The sequence below is a fragment of the Oncorhynchus masou genome, chromosome 24 (genome assembly GCF_036934945.1).
Source record: "Oncorhynchus masou masou isolate Uvic2021 chromosome 24, UVic_Omas_1.1, whole genome shotgun sequence".
NCBI lineage: Eukaryota > Metazoa > Chordata > Actinopteri > Salmoniformes > Salmonidae > Oncorhynchus > Oncorhynchus masou.
Genome location: NC_088235.1, coordinates 75,346,934 through 75,365,966, shown reverse-complemented (window position 1 = coordinate 75,365,966; position 19,033 = coordinate 75,346,934). Strand labels below are relative to the sequence as shown.

The 19,033-nt window shown below is 43.1% G+C and overlaps 1 protein-coding gene across 1 annotated transcript in view; it reads right to left on the bottom strand.

Moving 5' to 3' along the window:
- LOC135512648 (3',5'-cyclic-AMP phosphodiesterase 4D-like) overlaps nt 1-19,033 on the bottom strand; it is a 185,056-nt gene that overhangs the window by 157,212 nt on the left and 8,811 nt on the right. The window contains exon 5 of the mRNA XM_064934884.1: nt 16,826-16,894. Coding sequence (XP_064790956.1) covers nt 16,826-16,846 — 21 coding nt within the window. The 5' untranslated portion in view covers nt 16,847-16,894. The remainder of the gene's footprint in view (nt 1-16,825; nt 16,895-19,033) is intronic.

Genomic DNA, 19,033 nt, shown 5'->3' with positions numbered 1-19,033 from the left:
AGGATCTCTGAATGATCCAATGTTGACCTAAATGACTAATGATGATAAATACAATCCACCTGTGTGTAATCAAGTCTCCATATAAATGCACCTGCACTGTGATAGTCTCAGAGGTCCGTTAAAAGCACAGAGAGCATCATGAAGAACAAGGAACACACCAGGCAGGTCCGAGATACTGTTGTGAAGAAGTTTAAAGCCGGATTTGGATACAAAAAGATTTCCCAAGCTTTAAACATCCCAAGGAGCACTGTGCAAGCGATAATATTGACATGGAAGGAGTATCAGACCACTGCAAATCTACCAAGACCTGGCCGTCCCTCTAAACTTTCAGCTCATACAAGGAGAAGACTGATCAGAGATGCAGCCAAGAGGCCCATGATCACTCTGGATGAACTGCAGAGATCTACAGCTGAGGTGGGAGACACTGTCCATAGGACAACAATCAGTTGTATATTGCACAAATCTGGCCTTTATGGAAGAGTGGCAAGAAGAAAGCCATTTCTTAAAGATATCCATAAAAAGTGTTGTTTAAAGTTTGCCACAAGCCACCTGGGAGACACACCAAACATGTGGAAGAAGGTGCTCTGTTCAGATGAAACCAAAATTGAACTTTTTGGCAACAATGCAAAACGTTATGTTTGGCGTAAAAGCAACACAGCTCATCACCTTGAACACACCATCCCCACTGTCAAACATGGTGGTGGCAGCATCATGGTTTGGGCCTGCTTTTCTTCAGCAGGGACAGGGAAGATGGTTAAAATTGATGGGAAGATGGATGGAGCCAAATACAGGACCATTCTGGAAGAAAACCTGCAAAAGATGGAGTCTGCAAAAGACCTGAGACTGGGACGGAGATTTGTCTTCCAACAAGACAATGATCCAAAACATAGCAAAATCTACAATGGAATGGTTCAAAAATAAACATATCCAGGTGTTAGAATGGCCAAGTCAAAGTCCAGACCTGAATCCAATCGAGAATCAGTGGAAAGAACTGAAAACTGCTGTTCACAAATGCTCTCCATCCAACCTCACTGAGCTCGAGCTGTTTTGCAAGGAGGAATGGGAAAAAATTTCAGTCTCTCGATGTGCAAAACTGATAGAGACATACCCCAAGCGACTTACAGCTGTAATCGCAGCAAAAGGTGGCGCTACAAAGTATTAACTTAAGGGGGCTGAATAATTTTGCACGCCCAATTTTTCAGTTTTTGATTTGTTAAAAAAGTTTGAAATATCCAATAAATGTCGTTCCACTTCATGATTGTGTCCCACTTGTTGTTGATTCTTCACAAAAAAAATACAGTTTTATATCTTTATGTTTGAAGCCTGAAATGTGGCAAAAGGTCGTAAAGTTCAAGGGGGCCGAATACTTTCGCAAGGCACTGTAGGTACACTTCAACTATGACAGACAAAATGAGAAGAAAAAAATCCAGAAAATCACATTGTAGCATTTTTAATTAATTTATTTGCAAATTATATATGTGTATGTGTATGTGGCCAATAAATTTTGATTTGAACCCGATCGAACATCCCTGGAGAGGCTTGAAAATATATATGTGCAGCGACACTCCCCATCCAACCTGACAGAGCTCGAGTTTCTGCAGAGAAGAATGGGAGAAACCCCCAAATACAGGTGTGTCAATCTTGTAGTGTCATACCCAAGAAGACTCGAGGCTGTCATTGCTGCCAAACGTCCTTCAACAAAGTACTGAGTAAAGTGTCTGAATACATAAATTATTGAAAAACAGTTTTTGCTTTGTCATTATGGGGTATTGTGTGTAGATGGATAAAAAAAATATATAAATGTCATCAATTTTAGAATAAGTTGGTAACGCAACAAAATGTGGAAAAAGTCAGTCTGAATACTTTCCGAATGCACTGCATGTACAAGGACGCACACACACACACTCAAACTCGCATACGCACACACATAAAATAGCTATGATGTTTTAAGACAGAGAGAGACACCGTTTAAAATAAACCACCTAAAACACATTTAACATCAAAACCAAACATTGCACACCTTAAAGCAAAGTAGTTGACTTTATTTGTTTCTCCCAGCTGCATTTCTGATGACTTGATATTACCATTGGGAGCATTAGAGTGTGAAACAGTCTTAATTCAGAAAATAAATATTGATTCTTAAAATCATCACCTTACGAGAGATGAGATAAATAATTTGGAGCACACTGGTTAACTACAGCCACAGGGAGGCTGATACGAACCATTTGCTTTTTGTAATGATTACCCCTCACCTGCATTTGCATCCGGAGGATAAAAGACTTGAACTGGTAGCTATGGATTTAATGGCAACATTTACATAAATCCTCATACAGCTATTTTATGTGTGTGTGTGTGTGTGTGCGCACACGCATATGTGTCTCACGCTCTCTTACAGCTCCACCTCCGGGGGTAATCAGCAGGAGGCCTCTTGACTAAATGCCCAAAGAGAGTTCTGTTCAATCAGTTGGTTTGTTTGTCTCAGTACCATTGTGTATGCATGTGTGTTTGTTTTGAAAAAAAGCTATTTTAGGATTATCAGTTATGATTAGGGTTAGGGCTGTTACGGTGACCGCATTACCACCACACCGGCTGTCAGGAGTCATGACAGCAGTCAAATTCCATGTGACCGTTTAGTCACAGTATGCTCTGATGCTGCTGATGGTCATTAGTAGCCTACTAAACTCGCTAACTGCCTGGTACTCAGCACTGTATTGTTCTCTAATCACTCTGACATCAATGCAAATGTAATCAAAAATCTAATCAAACACTTCATGAGAGCCCAAGAGCTCATGTTCTTTTCTATAGGCTATGCAATTGCATGAGAAAACAGAGTGATGGCTGCTATTAAAAAGAGGATCCCATCAGCTTTCTATAGGCTATGCCTACTATATTTATTTCCCAACTTTCCTAATATTAAGCACAATGCTTCTCTTTAAAACAGGAGAATAGCCTACCTGGCTGGCATGAAAATAAACCATGGGAAAGCGTCCTCCATTCACTATTTAACTGCATAGACGACATGTATCCCCCCCGCTTCGAGATGCATGATAATGGTCCATTATAAATGAATAAAACATTTCACACACATACAGTACCAGTCAAAAGTTTGGACACACCGACTCATTCAAGGGTTTCTCTTTATTTGTTACTATTTTCTACATTGTAGAATAATAGCGTAGACAAAACTCTGAAACAACACATATGGAATCCTGTAGTAACCAAGTGTTAATTAAACAAATAAAAATAGCCATCATTTGCCTTGACAGCTTTGCACACACTTGGCATTCTCTCAACCAACTTCACGAGGAATGCTTTTCCAACAGTCTTGAAGGAGTTCCCATATATGCTGGGCACTTGTTAGCTACTTTTCCTTAACTCTGCGGTCCAACTCATCTCAATTGGGTTGTGGTGATTGTGGAGGCCAGGTCATCTGATGCAGCACTCTCCTTCTTTGTCAAAGAGCCCTTACACAGCCTTGAGGTGTGTTTTGGCAAAACACCCCCACACCATCACACCTCCTCCTCCATGCTTCACAGTGGGAACCACACATGCAGAGATCATCCGTTCACCTACTCTGCGTCTCACAAAGACATGGTGCTTGGAAGCAAAAATATCACATTTGGACTCATCAGACGAAAGGACAGATTTCCACCGGACTAATGTCTGTTTTAGTTCAGAAATATCCTCGAGATGTCTGGTGTGAACCGCTCAAGGTCATGCCACAGCATCTCAAATTGGGTTGAGGTCACGACTCTGACTGGGCCACTCCAGAAGGCATATTGAGCCAACCAGTCTACTGTTGAAGCCATTCTGTTGTTGATTTACTATTGTGTTTTGGGTCGTTGTCTTGTTGCATCACCTATCTTCTGTTGAGCTTCAATTGGCAGACAGATAGCCTTACATTCTCCTGCAAAATGTCTTGATAAACATGGGAATTTATTATTCCATCAATGATAGCAAGCTGTCCAGGCTCTGAGGCAGCAAAGCAGCCCAAACCATGATGCTCCCTTCACCATACTTTACAGTTGGGATGAGGTTGATGTTGGTGTGCTGTGCCTTTTTTTTCTCCACACTGTGTTCCTTCCAAACAACACAACTTTAGTGTAATCTGTCCACAAAATATTTTGCCAGTAGCGCTGTGGAACATCCAGGTGCTCTTTTGCGAACTTCAGACGTGCAGCAAATGTTTTTTTTTGGACAGAAGTTGCTGCTTCCGTGGTGTTCTCCCATGAACACCATTCTTGTTTAGTGTTTTACGTATCGTAGACTCGTCAACAGAGATGTTAGCATGTTCCAGAGATTTCAGTAAGTCTTTAGCTGACACTCTAGGATTCTTATTAACCTCATTGAGCATTCTGCGCTGTGTTCTTGCAGTCATCTTTGCAGGACGGCCACTCCTAGGGAGAGTAGCAACAGAGCTGAACTTTCTCCATTTATAGACAATTTGTCTTACCGTGACCTGATGAACATCAAGGCTTTTTAGATAAACATTTGTAACCCTTTCCAGCTTTACGCAAGGCAACAATTCTTAATATTTGGTCTCCTGAGATCTCTTTTGTTCGAGGCATGGTTTACATCAGGCAATGCTTCATGTGAATAGCAAACTCACATTTTGTGAGTGTTTTTTATATTGCAGGGCAGCTCTAACCAACATCGCCAATCTCGTCTCATTGATTGGACTCCAGGTTAGCTGACTCCTGACTCCAATTATCTTTGGAGAAGTCATTAGCCTAGGGGTTCACATACTTTTTCCAACCTACACTGTGAATGTTTAAATAATTTGTGTGTTATTGCACACTGTGTTTGTCTATTGTTGTGAAATAGTGGAAGATCAGATCACATTTTTTGACCAATTTATGCAGAAATCCAGGTAATTCCAAAGAGTTCATATACTTTTTCTTGCAACTGTAAACAGCCATCACGAGCCAGCTACCACCCGGTTACTCAACCCTGCACCTTAGAGGCTGCTGCCCTATATACATGGAATCACTGGCCACTTTAATAATGGAACACTCGTCACTAATAATGTTTACATACTGCTTTACTCATTTCATATGCATCTACTGTATTCTATTCTACTGTATTTTAGTCAATACCACTCCGAAATTGCTCATAGTAATATTTATATATTTCTTAATTCCATCATTTTACTTTTAGATTTCTGTGTATTGTTGTGAATTATTAGATATTACTTCACTGTTTGAGCTAGGAACATAAGCATTTGACTACACCCACAATAACATCTGCTCAATATGTGTATGTGACCAATACAATTTTATTTTAAATCTTATCTTCTGTATACCACCCCTGTATACCAACACAACTGGTTGGCTCAAATGCATTAAAGTTAAAGTTTAACAAGGTACACCTATATTTTGATTTGTTTAACACTTTTTTTGGTTACTACATGATTCCATGTGTTTTTATGTATTCACCATTGTTCTACAATGTAGAAAATAGTAAAAATAAAGAAAAACACTGGAATGAGTAGGTGTGTTCAAACTTTTGACTGGTACTGTATGATTTAGTATTTGTAAAGACAAGATTAAATCAAGTATAGTCTGATGGGTGACAATATGAGCCTATCTGTCATGTACTTCTAGATGTAGTGGGTAGAGGAGTCAGGCGCAGAGAACAGGGTAGTTGATATGTGGAATGTTTATTCCCAAAACAACAGTGTCGGTCAACGCCACACACACGGGCGCAATAAGACCCAGTCCAAATCAACAGGACGAAACGGTTCGAGAACAAAATACTTCCACAGTAATCACACACATCAAATAACAGAAAACAAGCCCGCACAAAAGCCGGCGGGCCTACCAGGTTTAAAAAGCCCAAAACCAAAACAAGAAACAGGTGCAACTAATCAGACAAAACTAAATGAAACAGAAAAAGGGGATCGGTGGCAGCTAGTAGGCCGGCGACGACGACCGCCGAGCAAACAGGAAGAGGCACCATCTTCGGCGGGATTCGTGACAGTACCCCCCCCCCTGATTCGCAGCTCCCGCAGCGCGCCAGCCTCGAGGGCGACCCGGGGGGCGAGGCGCAGGGCGATCCAGGTTGAGGCGGTGGAAGTCCTTCAAGAGGAAGGGATCCAAAATGTCCCCCACCGGTACCCAGCCCCTCTCCTCCGGACCGTACCCCTCCCAGTCCACGAGGTACTGCAGGCCCCTCACCCGGCGTCTTGAGTCCAGAATAGCTCGTACCGTGTATGCCGGGGACCCCTCGATGTCCAGAGGGGGCGGAGGGTCCTCTGGCACCTCACCTTCTTGTAGGGGACCAGCTACCACCGGCCTGAGGAGAGACACGTGAAACGAGGGGTTAATGCGATAGTAAGAGGGAAGTTGCAATCTATAACACACCTCGTTTATCCTCCTCAGGACTTTAAATGGCCCCACACACTGCAGGCCCAGCTTCCGGCGGAGGGGCAGGCGGAGGGGCAGGTTTCGGGTCGAGAGCTAGACCCTGTCCCCTGGTGCGAACACAGGAGCGTCACTGCGGTGGCCGTCAGCGCTCTTCTTCTGCCGTCCACCGGCCTGCTTGAGAGCATCCTGGACTGCCCGACAGGTCTCCCTAGAGCGCTTTACCCACTCCTCCACCGCAGGAGCATCGGTCTAACTGATGCCACGGAGCCAGGACCGGCTGGTAGCCCAGCACGCATTGGAATGGCGACATGTTCGTGGAGGAGTGAGTTCTGGGCCAACTCCGCCCATGGGACGTACCTCACCTATTCTCCTGGCCGGTCCTGGCAATATGACCGCAGAAACCTACCCATGTCCTGGTTCACTCTATCCATAACCAGAGGTCAGGGGCTGACCGAGACCCCCAGACGTTCCATAAACGCCCTCCAAACACGGGACATGAACTGGGGACCTCGATCAGATACGATGTCCTCCGGCACCCCGTAGTGCCGGAAGACGTGGGTAAATAGAGCCTCCGCAGTCTGTAGGGCCGTAGGGAGACCAGGCAATGGGAGGAGACGGCAGGACTTAGAGAACCGATCCACAACGAACAGAATGGTAGTGTTCCCCTGAGAAGGGGGAAGATCAGTAAGAAAGTCCACTGACAGATGAGACCAGGGCCGTTGTAGAGTTACAGCCTGGGAGGGGCTGTAACTTCCCTCGAGGCAGGTGCTTCAGAGCCTTACTCTGGGCGCACACCGAACAGGAGGAGACATAGAGCCTCACGTCCTTGGCTATGGTAGGCCACCAGTATTTCCCCTTAAGACCCCGTACTGTCCTCGCAATCCCCGGATGACCTGAAGAAGGTAGTGTGTGAGCCCACCGAATCAATTGATCACGGACACCAAGCGGCACGTACCTGAGACCGGTAGGACACTGTGAAGGCACAGGTTCCAACCGCAACGCCCGCTCGATGTCCGCGTCCTCCTCCCATACCACCGGAGCCACCAGCCTAGAAACTGGAAGGATGGGAGTAGGATCGATGGACCGGTCCTCAGTGTCATAGAGACGGGACAGAGTGTCGGCCTAAGTGTTGAGGGAACCTGGTCTATAAGAGAGTGTAAATCTAAATCGGGTAAAGAACATGGCCCACCTAGCCTGATATACTCCAGATTGCGGTGGTCAGTCCAGATGAGGAAAGGGTGCTTAGCCCCCTCAAGCCAGTGTCTCCACACCATCAGGGCTTTTACCATAGCTAGCAACTCCCGGTCCCCCACATCATAGTTCCGCTCCGCCGGACCCAGCTTCTTAGAAAAGATAGCACAGGGGCGGAGCTGTGACAGCACGGCTCCAACCCCAGCCTCGGATGCATCCACCTCCACTATGAACGCTAACGAAGGGTCCGGATGCGCCAACACAGGCGCGTCAGTAAACAGCGCCTTCAACTGGTTGAAAGCTCCATCTGCCTCGGCCGACCACCGTAAACGCACCGGCCCCCCCTTCAGCAGTGAGGTAATAGGCGCCGCCACTTGGCCAAAACCCAGGATAAACCTCCGGTAGTAATTGGCAAACCCTAAAAACCGCTGCACCTCCTTTACTGTGGTCGGAGTCGGCCAATTACGCACGGCGTTAATGCGGTCACACTCCATCACCACCCCCGAGGTGAAAATGCAATAACCCAGGAAGGAAACAGCTCGTTTGGAGAACACACATTTCTCAGCCTTGACATATAGGTCATGCTCCAGCAGTCGCCCAAGTACCTTGCGTACCTCTTCACCCGAGGGAGTCGGACAAACGGTAGCCAGGTAGAGCTCAAGCTGGAGCAAAAAACCCTGGCACCCAGCCGCCGCTCCATCCTACTCCCTCGGGGACGCGAGACGCAACGCGCTGGGACCAGACGATGACGGTGGAGGAGTGGATTGCGTCGTCTGTGGGGGAGCTGGGGTGGATGTCGGGAGACCACTCCTCTCCCATCACTCCAACCTCTCCATCAGATCCATCGTCGAACCGATCCGACACGCTCCTCCATCGATGGAAGAGGAGTGGTCGCTGCTCCTGCTGACTCCATGGGTAAGGTGCGGGCTTCTGTCATGTACTTCTAGAAGTAGTGGGTGGAGGAGTCAGGCGCAGAGAGCAGGGTAGTTGATATGTGGAATGTTTATTCCCAAAACAACAGTGTCAGTCAACGCCACGCACACAGGCGCAATAAGACCCAGTCCAAAACGAAACGGTTCGAGAACAAAATACTTCCACAGAAATCACACACATCAAATAACAGAAAACAAGCCCGGACAAAAGCCAGCGGGCCTACCGGGTTTAAATAGCCCAAAACCAAAACCTAAACAAGAAACAGGTGCAACTAATCAGACAACACTAAATGAAACAGAAAAGGAGATCGGTGGCAGCTAGTAGGCTGGCGACGACGACCGCCGAGCGCCGCCTGAACAGGAAGAGGCACCATCTTCGGCGTGATTCGTGACACTATCACTTGTGAATTATGCCCAGCTTGTGTACAGTAAGGCAATAAACAGCATGCCTTTTTTTGCAACTTCTTCATCATAGTCACACACCTCATGTAGCCGAGCCCATAGGCTTATATGTTTTGATAAGGTTTGTATCACAACTAAAGTGGCTAAAAAACTTCTTAAAATTCAGCACATCAATTCGCTTTACAACGGCATACATACGCAGCATGGATTTCAAGTTTGGGGAAGATTGTTTATCTTAAATTTTCTGATCAACAGCGTCAGCCTTATCACTTCTAAAATATTTTTTGATGCTAGTGATTGTATTAATTTATGATCTATTGCATCCCACAACTGTCCCAGACTATGTTTGGATATTTATTTCTTGCTTAGAATAGGTCAACTTTTGTAATATGGGGCATAGTAGATTGACATAGGCTAGTGCTTTTGCTGTTCGTTTGGCCTACTCATCTTGTTGGCTGATGAAAAGTAAATGTGGACAGTTTTTTCAACATCTTCAATATGCGCCTCAGAATTCGATAAGGACACGCAGTTGCATCCCCAATGTGTCGGTGTTCACTTGTAGCCTGTGAGAAGGACCCAATCACATGACTGGCATTGGCTAATAAGAATTGAAATACCTGAGAGAGCCATGTGAGTGAGAGGTACTTCGGAGCACACAGCCAGGAGAAAGAAATTATCATTATTCTATTCAACCCAAGGGCACAACGGCCACTGGCTGCAAAAAGCATGGATTTTTTTAGAGGGCATTATGGCCACACAAAGGGGATGCCACCGGGATATTCGAGGCGTTATCAAGTTTGTCAAATTGTAAATAGGAGACTGATGAAGGGCGTGTAGCCTGCGCAAAAAAAGAAAGCAGAGCTCATGCCTTTTATGCAACTTTTTTCAAATCATAATTTGAGTCGCATAATGCAGCCTTAGAATGTATTAAAAATCAAAACTTTTATCCCAACATTTGATGGCAACCAATGTTGCATAAATAACTCTAAATTAAGGATATAGGAGGACCTGCTTCTTTGTTAACTCCTCAACACAGAATATCAACATGTGCGCACTCCCTCAAATCGTTTGGAGAAAATATCCATTCTCTTTTAGTCAGCTATGTTCAATTGTATTCTTCCTACTATAAAATAATGCCACGGAATTCTAAGCAAATTTTGTCTGCTAAATGAACTAGTGTAGCCCACAGCCATATGGCATAGCCAGATCAGGGCCTAACATAAGGACAACAGAGTATGCATTTCTGTTCTTCTGAAATAGACTATATCATGTTTCGGTCTAAAATAAATAATGGATTTATATTACATGGATTGAGACTTTTTTAAATGTAGATGTTCCAAAGGTCTAAATCCGTGGCTTGTAGGATATGTGTGGAAACCTGGAGATGCTAAATGTATTCATGTTACTTAATTGTCAACTACCGTGAGACGACCAGTTATTTTCTTGACAATCACCAGCTGACAAAATTTCATGACCGCCACAGCCCTAATTTGGGAAATAGGATTTTGATGTGTGTGTGTGTGTGTGTGTGTGTGTGTGTGTGTGTGTGTGTGTGTGTGTCTCGCTCTCTCTTACAGCTCCACCTCCTGGGGAAATCAGCAGGAGGCCTCTTGACTAAATGTACAAAGAGAGTTCTGTTCAATCAGTGGGTTTGTTTGTCTCAGTACCATTGTGTGTGTATGTATGTGTGTGTGTTGTGGGTTTTACTATCCTTGTGGGTACCAGAAGAGGGACATTTTGCCAGCCCCACAAGGAAAAAAGGCTTAGGGTTAGAATTAGGGGTTATGTTTAGGAGTTCGGGTTAGGTAAAGGGGTTAGGGAAAATAGTGTTTTGAATGTGTTTGTGTGTATCCCTCAATCTTACAGCTCCACTTTCTAGGGAAATCAGCAGGAGGCCTCAACTAAATATCACAATCAAAATAATTTATTTTATAAGTAGGAATGAAAAACACGACTGATAATGAGAACTGGAGCTGTGGCGTCAAGAGGTGGGCACATCAGTGTTACATGTGAAATCACCATTATTTACGAGAATTCAACACATTAATTCACAGCTCTCATCCTCTCCAAATCTGAAATAAATAACTTTTCCCCATTTAATTATGCTAACAAGAACAGAATAATTACATTTTCCTTGATGGAACATGGAGCTGAAAATATTCCGGTACAGAACACAATCCTCCGACACCTCAAAGTTGACATAACAGCCTTTGAGTCAAGTAAAAATCACTACGCCCTGGACCCCAGAGTTTCAGAGCGCTGTGTGTGAGCATGCTTTGGAACAGCAGGGCAGAGCCCCATGTCAAGAATGAGGAATGCCCCAGACGTGCAGATAAGACTATGACGGAAGGGCCTTTCAAGTCTACCCACAATCACACACATACTTAAGCAAGACATTTGACAGAGATAGTAAAGCATTAATAAATTGACAAATTTCATCCAGTGACGCTATAAAGAGCAAGAAGTAGAATCGTCTGAGACTTATGCTTTGTCCTTATGGCCCAAGTTTATCGCAAAAGGAGTCTTTCAGTAGGGCTGGCAGAATTACCATATAACCGTGTAACCGAAGGTTATGGGTGAAGATTGTCATGAAAATAAAATAACCATCATAACCCGTGCTAAATCTATAAATTGAAATATGCCGGAACCAAAAGTGAGCCTGAGAGGGGGTGACCTGGGGGGGCTCTGAGGTACAAGAACTATTTTTTAATAATAAAGCATTGCATGCATTATCTTCGCTTTTGAGTGCTGACATAGAACAGTAGAGTAGAGAGAGGTGCTTGCAGAAGTTGCACACATGGGGAAAATAAATTGTAGCCTAGGGTCCGGGAAAAATATGGCCTTTATAAATACATTTTATGCAATTCTACACCTTTTTTTATTACCTCACAAATTATTGAAATGACAGGCAACAGTGCATGTTCAGACGCCCTTAACTTTTTCCACATTTCGTGATGTTACAGCCTTATTCTAAAATGGATTCAATAGTTTGTTCCCTCATCAATCTACACACAATACCCGATAATAACAATGCAAAAACAGATATCACATTTATATAGTATTTATACCCTTACTCAGTACTTTGTTGAAACACCTCTGGCAGCGATTACAGCCTCGAATCTTCTTGGGTATGATGCTACAAGCTTGTGTCATGACGTGCCCCTGAGGGGAAGATCAAAGCCCTCCCCCCTTCTCTCTCTCTCCACAGTTTTATGATGGTCCTAAATACTCTGCTTCTGGGTCTGTAGTATGGGATTGGAATGTCTGACTGTGGGACACAGAGAGAGACTTAGCCAAACTTTAACATAAAAAAAAGTTGAATGATGAAACAGTATTTCTGTATTTCCGGACAGTTCGAATGGTCGGTGGGAAATCAAGGAATGACCTTGCCCGAATATGTTTCATTTGGTGACCTCATGAAAGACAGGAGACCCACATTACTGTGTCTTTGTTTGTATACACTTCTAAATTATGGGGTTTGCAAATGAATGTTGTATAAAATAAATGATTAAGTATAAGAATACTTTTGGAAAGATAATGTGATTTCAGTCTTCTAAATGAGAATTGTTTTTCATAGTAACTTATGGTCATTCAGTGGCCACGCCCCCGTGAGCACAGACATTTACATCGGCGTCATGGAACGCCCCTTCTCTACTCCAGTATAAAACCCACTTTCGGCAAAACGTACATTAGACCAAAACATGCCGGGTTGCTGCCGTTGTGTAAAGTGGTTATAGCTATGACCTGAATAATCAACCATACAGACCAGACGACGTATGGACGCAGTACGTTACAAATGGTTAAGAAGAAAATCTCTACAACTGAAGACTACGCATTCAGTCTGCAGCTGTTGGAGTACTTTAGTCTGGTAAACGCGAGTGATCGAACGACCGAATGGTACTCTGAAAGATCCATTCTAAAAGAACATTTCACTATCAAACTACCATTAGTACGCCTGACGTATTCATTATAACAAGCTACGACTACGAAAGACCTTGATCGCTGGTGGACGAACCTGAGACTTTCTGTCGACTGATTATCCAGAAGACGGACCGGCGATCACAGAAAGGGACAAAGGCATACACTCGTAAATATGTAAATTGCTATTTATTTTTGAACGAACGGCAGTTCATGTGCAAAAGGGTTAGCATTTCCATGAGCGTGGTTATCAACTGTATGTACGTGTCCACTCTGCCTTTCCCGCTCTTGAGCTGTCCCCACCCCTTTCCTTTGTCTACCAAGCAGTCATATCGGTTTCATCCACTAGGGACTTTTCTTTGTATCATGTTAGTAACCAATATATGACCTATTGTGTGTGTGTTTGTGTTTATGTAATTGTGTGTGTGATTATTTAGTTAGTTAAGCCAATTTGTATATCGCTGATTCATAATTTATGCGAGGGTTCGTGCCGATATCCACGGGTTTGCGACATTAATAAGTGACTGTAACCGATAAGATATGAAAATATCTGAATAGAGTTAAATTCTGGAAATAGTAACTGTTTAAACATTTTCCCGTGGTGCCCTGATTTCCTAGTTAATTACTATTCCATGATTTGTTTAAATCACAGAATAATTACACAGAGAATTGATTTGATAATATAACACTCTTCACATTTATTGACAGCCAACACTACGACACTTGGCACACCTTTATTTGGGGAGTTTCTCCCATTATTCTCTGCAGATCTTCTCCGTCAGGTTGGGTGGGAAGCGTCGCTGCATGGCTATTTTCAGGTCTCTCCAGAGACTCCTGCACTGTCTTGGCTGTGCGCTTAGGGTCGTTGTCCTGTTAGAAGGTGAACCGTCGCCCCAGTTTGAGCTTGGATCAGGTTTTCATCAAGGATCTGTTTGTACTTTGTTCATCTTTCTCTCGATTCTGACTAGTCTTCCAGTCCTTGCTGCTGAAAAACATCCCCACAGCATGATGCTGCCACCACCATGCTTCACCATAGCGATGGTGCCAGGTTTCCTCCAGACGTGACGCTTGGCATTCAGGCCAACGAGTTCAATATTGGTTTCATCAGACAAGAGAATCTTGTTTGTCATGGTCTGGGAGTTCTTTAGCAAACTCCAAGCAGGCTGTCAAGTGCCTTTTACTGAAGAGTGGCTTACATTGGCCACTACCATAAATGCCTGATTAGTGGAGTGCTGATTCTTCTCACTTTGCTTGGTGCGGTAGATTGCTGCTTTAACTTGATGACCCTTCACATACCTAACCATTTCATTGGCTCCCTTGTAGAGTGTATTCATTGTTTTCAGTGCCATGATGTCATTGAAGAGCAGATTCAATGCATGAGCAACACAGCCAATGGGTGTGATGTGAGGGTAGGACTCCTCCACTTTAGACCAAGCAGCCTTCATGTTCTAAAGTCTTGTCTGTCACCAGTGCAAATACCTTCTGAGGTTCAAGGTCATTGGCGACTGCCAATTATTTACTAAATAACAAAAAAAATCACGTATGTCATATACAATATATTCACCCCACCCAGTATTGTAATCAAAACTTACCAGAAAGCATGTAGTCCTTGGCTCAGACAGTGTAGTAGTTTGGGCTCAAAAGTATCTCAGTGTGCAAGATCTTGAGTCTCAGCTGTTCATGTGATGGAAGAATGCACCTTGCATGCAATTGGGGATAGTTTAACCAAAATATGCCACAAGACCTAGAATTGCCTTATGTGTATCCCACAAAAAAAGGTTCACTGTTATTAGCTTATTTTTTTAAACGAATTTAAGCAAAATTCCCTGGCTTAATTTCCCATGGAAAATATCCGGAACAATTCCGTAAATTTACCGGAAAGATTCCGACCCTTTGCAACACTAGTCATACCAAAGAAGAATCAAGGCTGTAATTGCTGCCTAGTGTGCTTCAACAAAGTACTGAGTAAAGGGTCTACACTACATAGTGTGGGGCAAAAAAGTATTTAGTCAGCCACCAATTGTGCAAGGTCTCCCACTTAAAATGATGAGGTCTGTAATTTTCATCATACGTACACTTCAACTATGACAGACAAAATGAGGAAAAAAATCCAGAAAATCACATTGTAGGATTTTTAATTAATTAATTTGCCAATTATGGTGGAAAATAAGTATTTGGTCAATAACAAAAGTTTATCTCAATACTTTGTTATATACCCTTTGTTGGCAATGACAGAGGTCAAGCGTTTTCTGTAAGTCTTCACAAGGTTTTCACACACTGTTGCTGGTATTTTTGCCCATTCCTCCATGCAGATATCCTTTAGAGCAGTGATGTTTTGGGGCTGTTGCTGGGCAACACGGACTTCCAACTCCCTCCAAAGATTTTCTATGGGGTTGAGATCTGGAGACTGGCTAGGCCACTCCAGGACCTTGAAATGCTTCTTACGAAGCCACTCCTTCATTGCCCGGGCGGTGTGTTTGGGATCATTGTCATGCTGAAAGACCCAGCCACGTTTCATATTCAATGCCCTTGCTGGTGGAAGAAGGTTTTCACACAAAATCTCACGATACATGGCCCCATTCATTCTTTCCTTTACACGGATCGGTTGTCCTGGTCCCTTTGCAGAAAAACAGCCCCAAAGCATGATGTTTCTACCCCCATGCTTCACAGTGGGTATGGTGTTCTTTGGAGTTGAGTTTTTACCAAAAAGTTATATTTTGGTTTCATCTGACAATTTGACATTCTCCCAATCTTCTTCTGGATCATCCAAATGCTCTCTAGCAAACTTCAGATGGGCCTGGACATGTACTGGCTTAAGCAAGGGGACACGTCTGGCACTGCAGGATTTGAGTCCCTGGTGGCGTAGTGTGTTACTGATGGTAGGCTTTGTTAATTTGGTCCCAGCTCTCTGCAGGTCATTCACTAGGTCCCCCCGTGTGGTTCTGGGATTTTTGCTCACCGTTCTTGTGATCATTTTGACCCCACGGGGTGAGATCTTGCATGGAGCCACAGATCGAGGGAGATTATCAGTGGTCTTGCGTGTCTTCCATTTCCTAATAATTGCTCCCACAGTTGATTTCTTCAAACCAAGCTGCTTACCTATTGCAGATTCAGTCTTCCCAGCCTGGTGCAGGTCTACAATTTTGTTTCTGGTGTCCTTTGACAGCTCTTTGGTCTTGGCCATAGTGGAGTTTGGAGTGTGACTGTTTGAGGTTGTGGACAGGTGTCTTTTATACTGATAACAAGTTCAAACAGGTGCCATTAATACAGGTAACGAGTGGAGGACAGAGAAGCCTCTTAAAGAGGAAGTTACAGGTCTGTGAGAGCCAGACATCTTGCTTGTTTGTAGGTGACCAAATACTTATTTTCCACCATAATTTGCAAATAAATTCATTAAAAATCCTACAATGTGATTTTCTGGATTTTTTTTCTCATTTTGTCTGTCATAGTTGAAGTGTACCTATGATGAAAATTACAGGCCTCATCCTTTTAAGTGGGAGAACTTGCACAATTGGTGGCTGACTAAATACTTTTTTGCCCCACTGTATGTAAATGTGATATTTACTTTATCATTATGGGGTATTGTGTATAGATTGATGAGGGGGAAAAACAATTGAATCCATTTTAGAATAAGGCTATAACATAACAAAAAAAATGTAAAAGTCAAGGGGTCCGAATAAATTCCAAATGCACTGTAACCCATTTGGGTAAACCACTAGGGCAACTTATGAAGCCCAACATGGGAACCACGTGGGGCAAATGTGGATACTTAGGACAAAACCTTGTGGGTCCCAGTTGTGTTTCCCTCATGGGGCCCGTGAAACATCCCTCCATTAACCATATAGGCCACACATGGAAATGTTAGCTGGGTTATTTTGGTGAGTTGGTCATTTGGCTGACCAATAAGCATCCTCCAAAATTCCATGACCGTCACAGCCATACCTCTTGGGGCGATAAGGTAAGGAAGTGGTGAGGCTGTGGTGGGAGGGAGGGAACACAGCTTTGAATCTTAATTACCTCAGCCAACAGCCAAGACATTGACACAGAAGCTCTGGGACGCCTTCACCTGGTGTGGCAAGACTGCAGCTGAGGGAGGCAAACAGAGAGTTGTGTTGAGATACCTTGTCATCACTTTTCTACCCTAATTTATTCAGATCTTACTTATACAGCTGAAGAAAATACATATTTTACCAGTGCAGAATATATCATTATTCCACAAGAACCTCAAAATAGCTCAGGATGAGCTACTCTGTTCAACAAACTTTCACAATGGATTCTAGGGAATAAGTAGACTAGTGAATAGTGGGCCTATTTCTCACTGGGGTCTTTTTCTCCAAGAAAAAGTGGTTAATGAACCAGAACGGACAGTTATTACATACATCTGTGTCACTTCAGTGAGGCTCATAATATAGTTAAGTGCAGAGTCATAAAAATACACACATGACCTCTTGAAGTTCTCTGCATAGTGACGCACACTACAGTTTCATAGCAGTAATGCTCGTTGAATCCTAAGAGTGCTAACTTTAGCATGTAAATTAGAAAACCTTTGGAAGGTGATAAGAACAGAAAAATATGCCCAAATGTCTTGAATTATAAGCAGGACAAGCATTCACACTTGTTGGATACTGTATGACTCCTGAGGATAGATTCAAATGTTTGTTAAATTAAGTTAACTTAGCCAAGACAATTCCATTATTAATAAGGTTTAAAGTCAAATAGAATTAGCCTTTAGCAACAGACGCATGTGTATCAAAGTTTGGGCTGAGAAAGATAGAGTGATAAGAACAGATAAGCACAACACCCTAAGATTGGCACTGAAATGACAATGATCAAATCTTATTGGTCACATGCACTGAATACAACAGGTTCAACAGGTACAACAGGTACAACAGACCTTAGTGAAATGCTTACTTACGAGCACCTAACCAACAATGCAGTTAAAAAAGTAATAAATGAATAAGAAATAAAAGTAACAAGTAATTAAAGAGCAGCAGTAAAATAACAATAGTGAGACTATACACAGGGGGGTACCAGTAAAGAGTCAATGTGCGGGGGCACCGGTTAGTTGAGGTGATTAAGGTAATATGTACATGTAGGTAGGGTTATTAAACTGATGATAACAACAGAGAGTAGCAGCGGTGTAAAAGAGGGGGGGGGTCTGGGCAGCCATTTGGGTAACCATTTGATTAGATGTTCAGGAGTCCTATAGCTTAGGGGTAGAAGTTGTTTAGAAGCCTCTTGGACCTAAACAGTGCCCTCTGCACTATCCCACCGTAAGTAACCCAAGTTACGTAAAATGCAGTTGTCATACCGTGCATTTATATTGTGGTTTATTTTCCCACATTAGATCTCTGTATCAAATTAAAGCCTGCTGTTGTGATTGACATCAATTGCCAAGTAGTGTATACAAACTGAATCTGACATATCCAATGATGGTGAAACCAAATAAATGTTTATCTTCATTATACAGCTTGTCACACAGGCTGCCAAACTACAAACACTGCATATTTGGGCATCAGTTTTGTAAATATTTTCTAAGCGTCAGTCAAGCTCAGATTGCATATTTTGTTCCATGGCAATTGGAAAAATCTGTTGAAAAGCAGTAGTACCCCATCTACAGGACACAAAAAGTAATCTTTATCAGAAGACTACCATACACTGTGCATTCTAGTTACTGCCCCTCACAATCATTAAGTACTGCGTATAGGCTACTACTGTAAAAATAATCTACTTTATTTGTAAAGCGCTTGTCAACATTGTGCTCAAAGATCCAAATAATAAACTGCCATCTAAGCTATTAAATGTTTCACCATTCAAAAGGTACTACAATAACATACAGACAGTATACGGACCAGACAGGGGGATTATGTCTGTGAAACAGTAAATTTTTGTTAACTACATATGTATGTGACCCCATGTGAAATGTTTGTACAGAATGCGAAGGGACACATTTTTGTCATACCACAGACCATGCTGTCCCACACTGCCTACCCATGACTGACTGAGCAGAAGAGCTACTATGAATGTCTGAATGGGATACAGATTTACAATTGTTAGCTTAGTTCCTTGGCACTGCATGCAAACTCCAGCAGAGGCTGAGGACCTTCTATTTATACTCAATCAGCAGTACGTTTGATAGCGTGAGTGAGTGAGTGAGTGAGTGAGTGAGTGAGTGAGTGAGTGAGTGAGTGAGAGTGAGAGAGTGAGAGAGTGAGAGAGTGACGG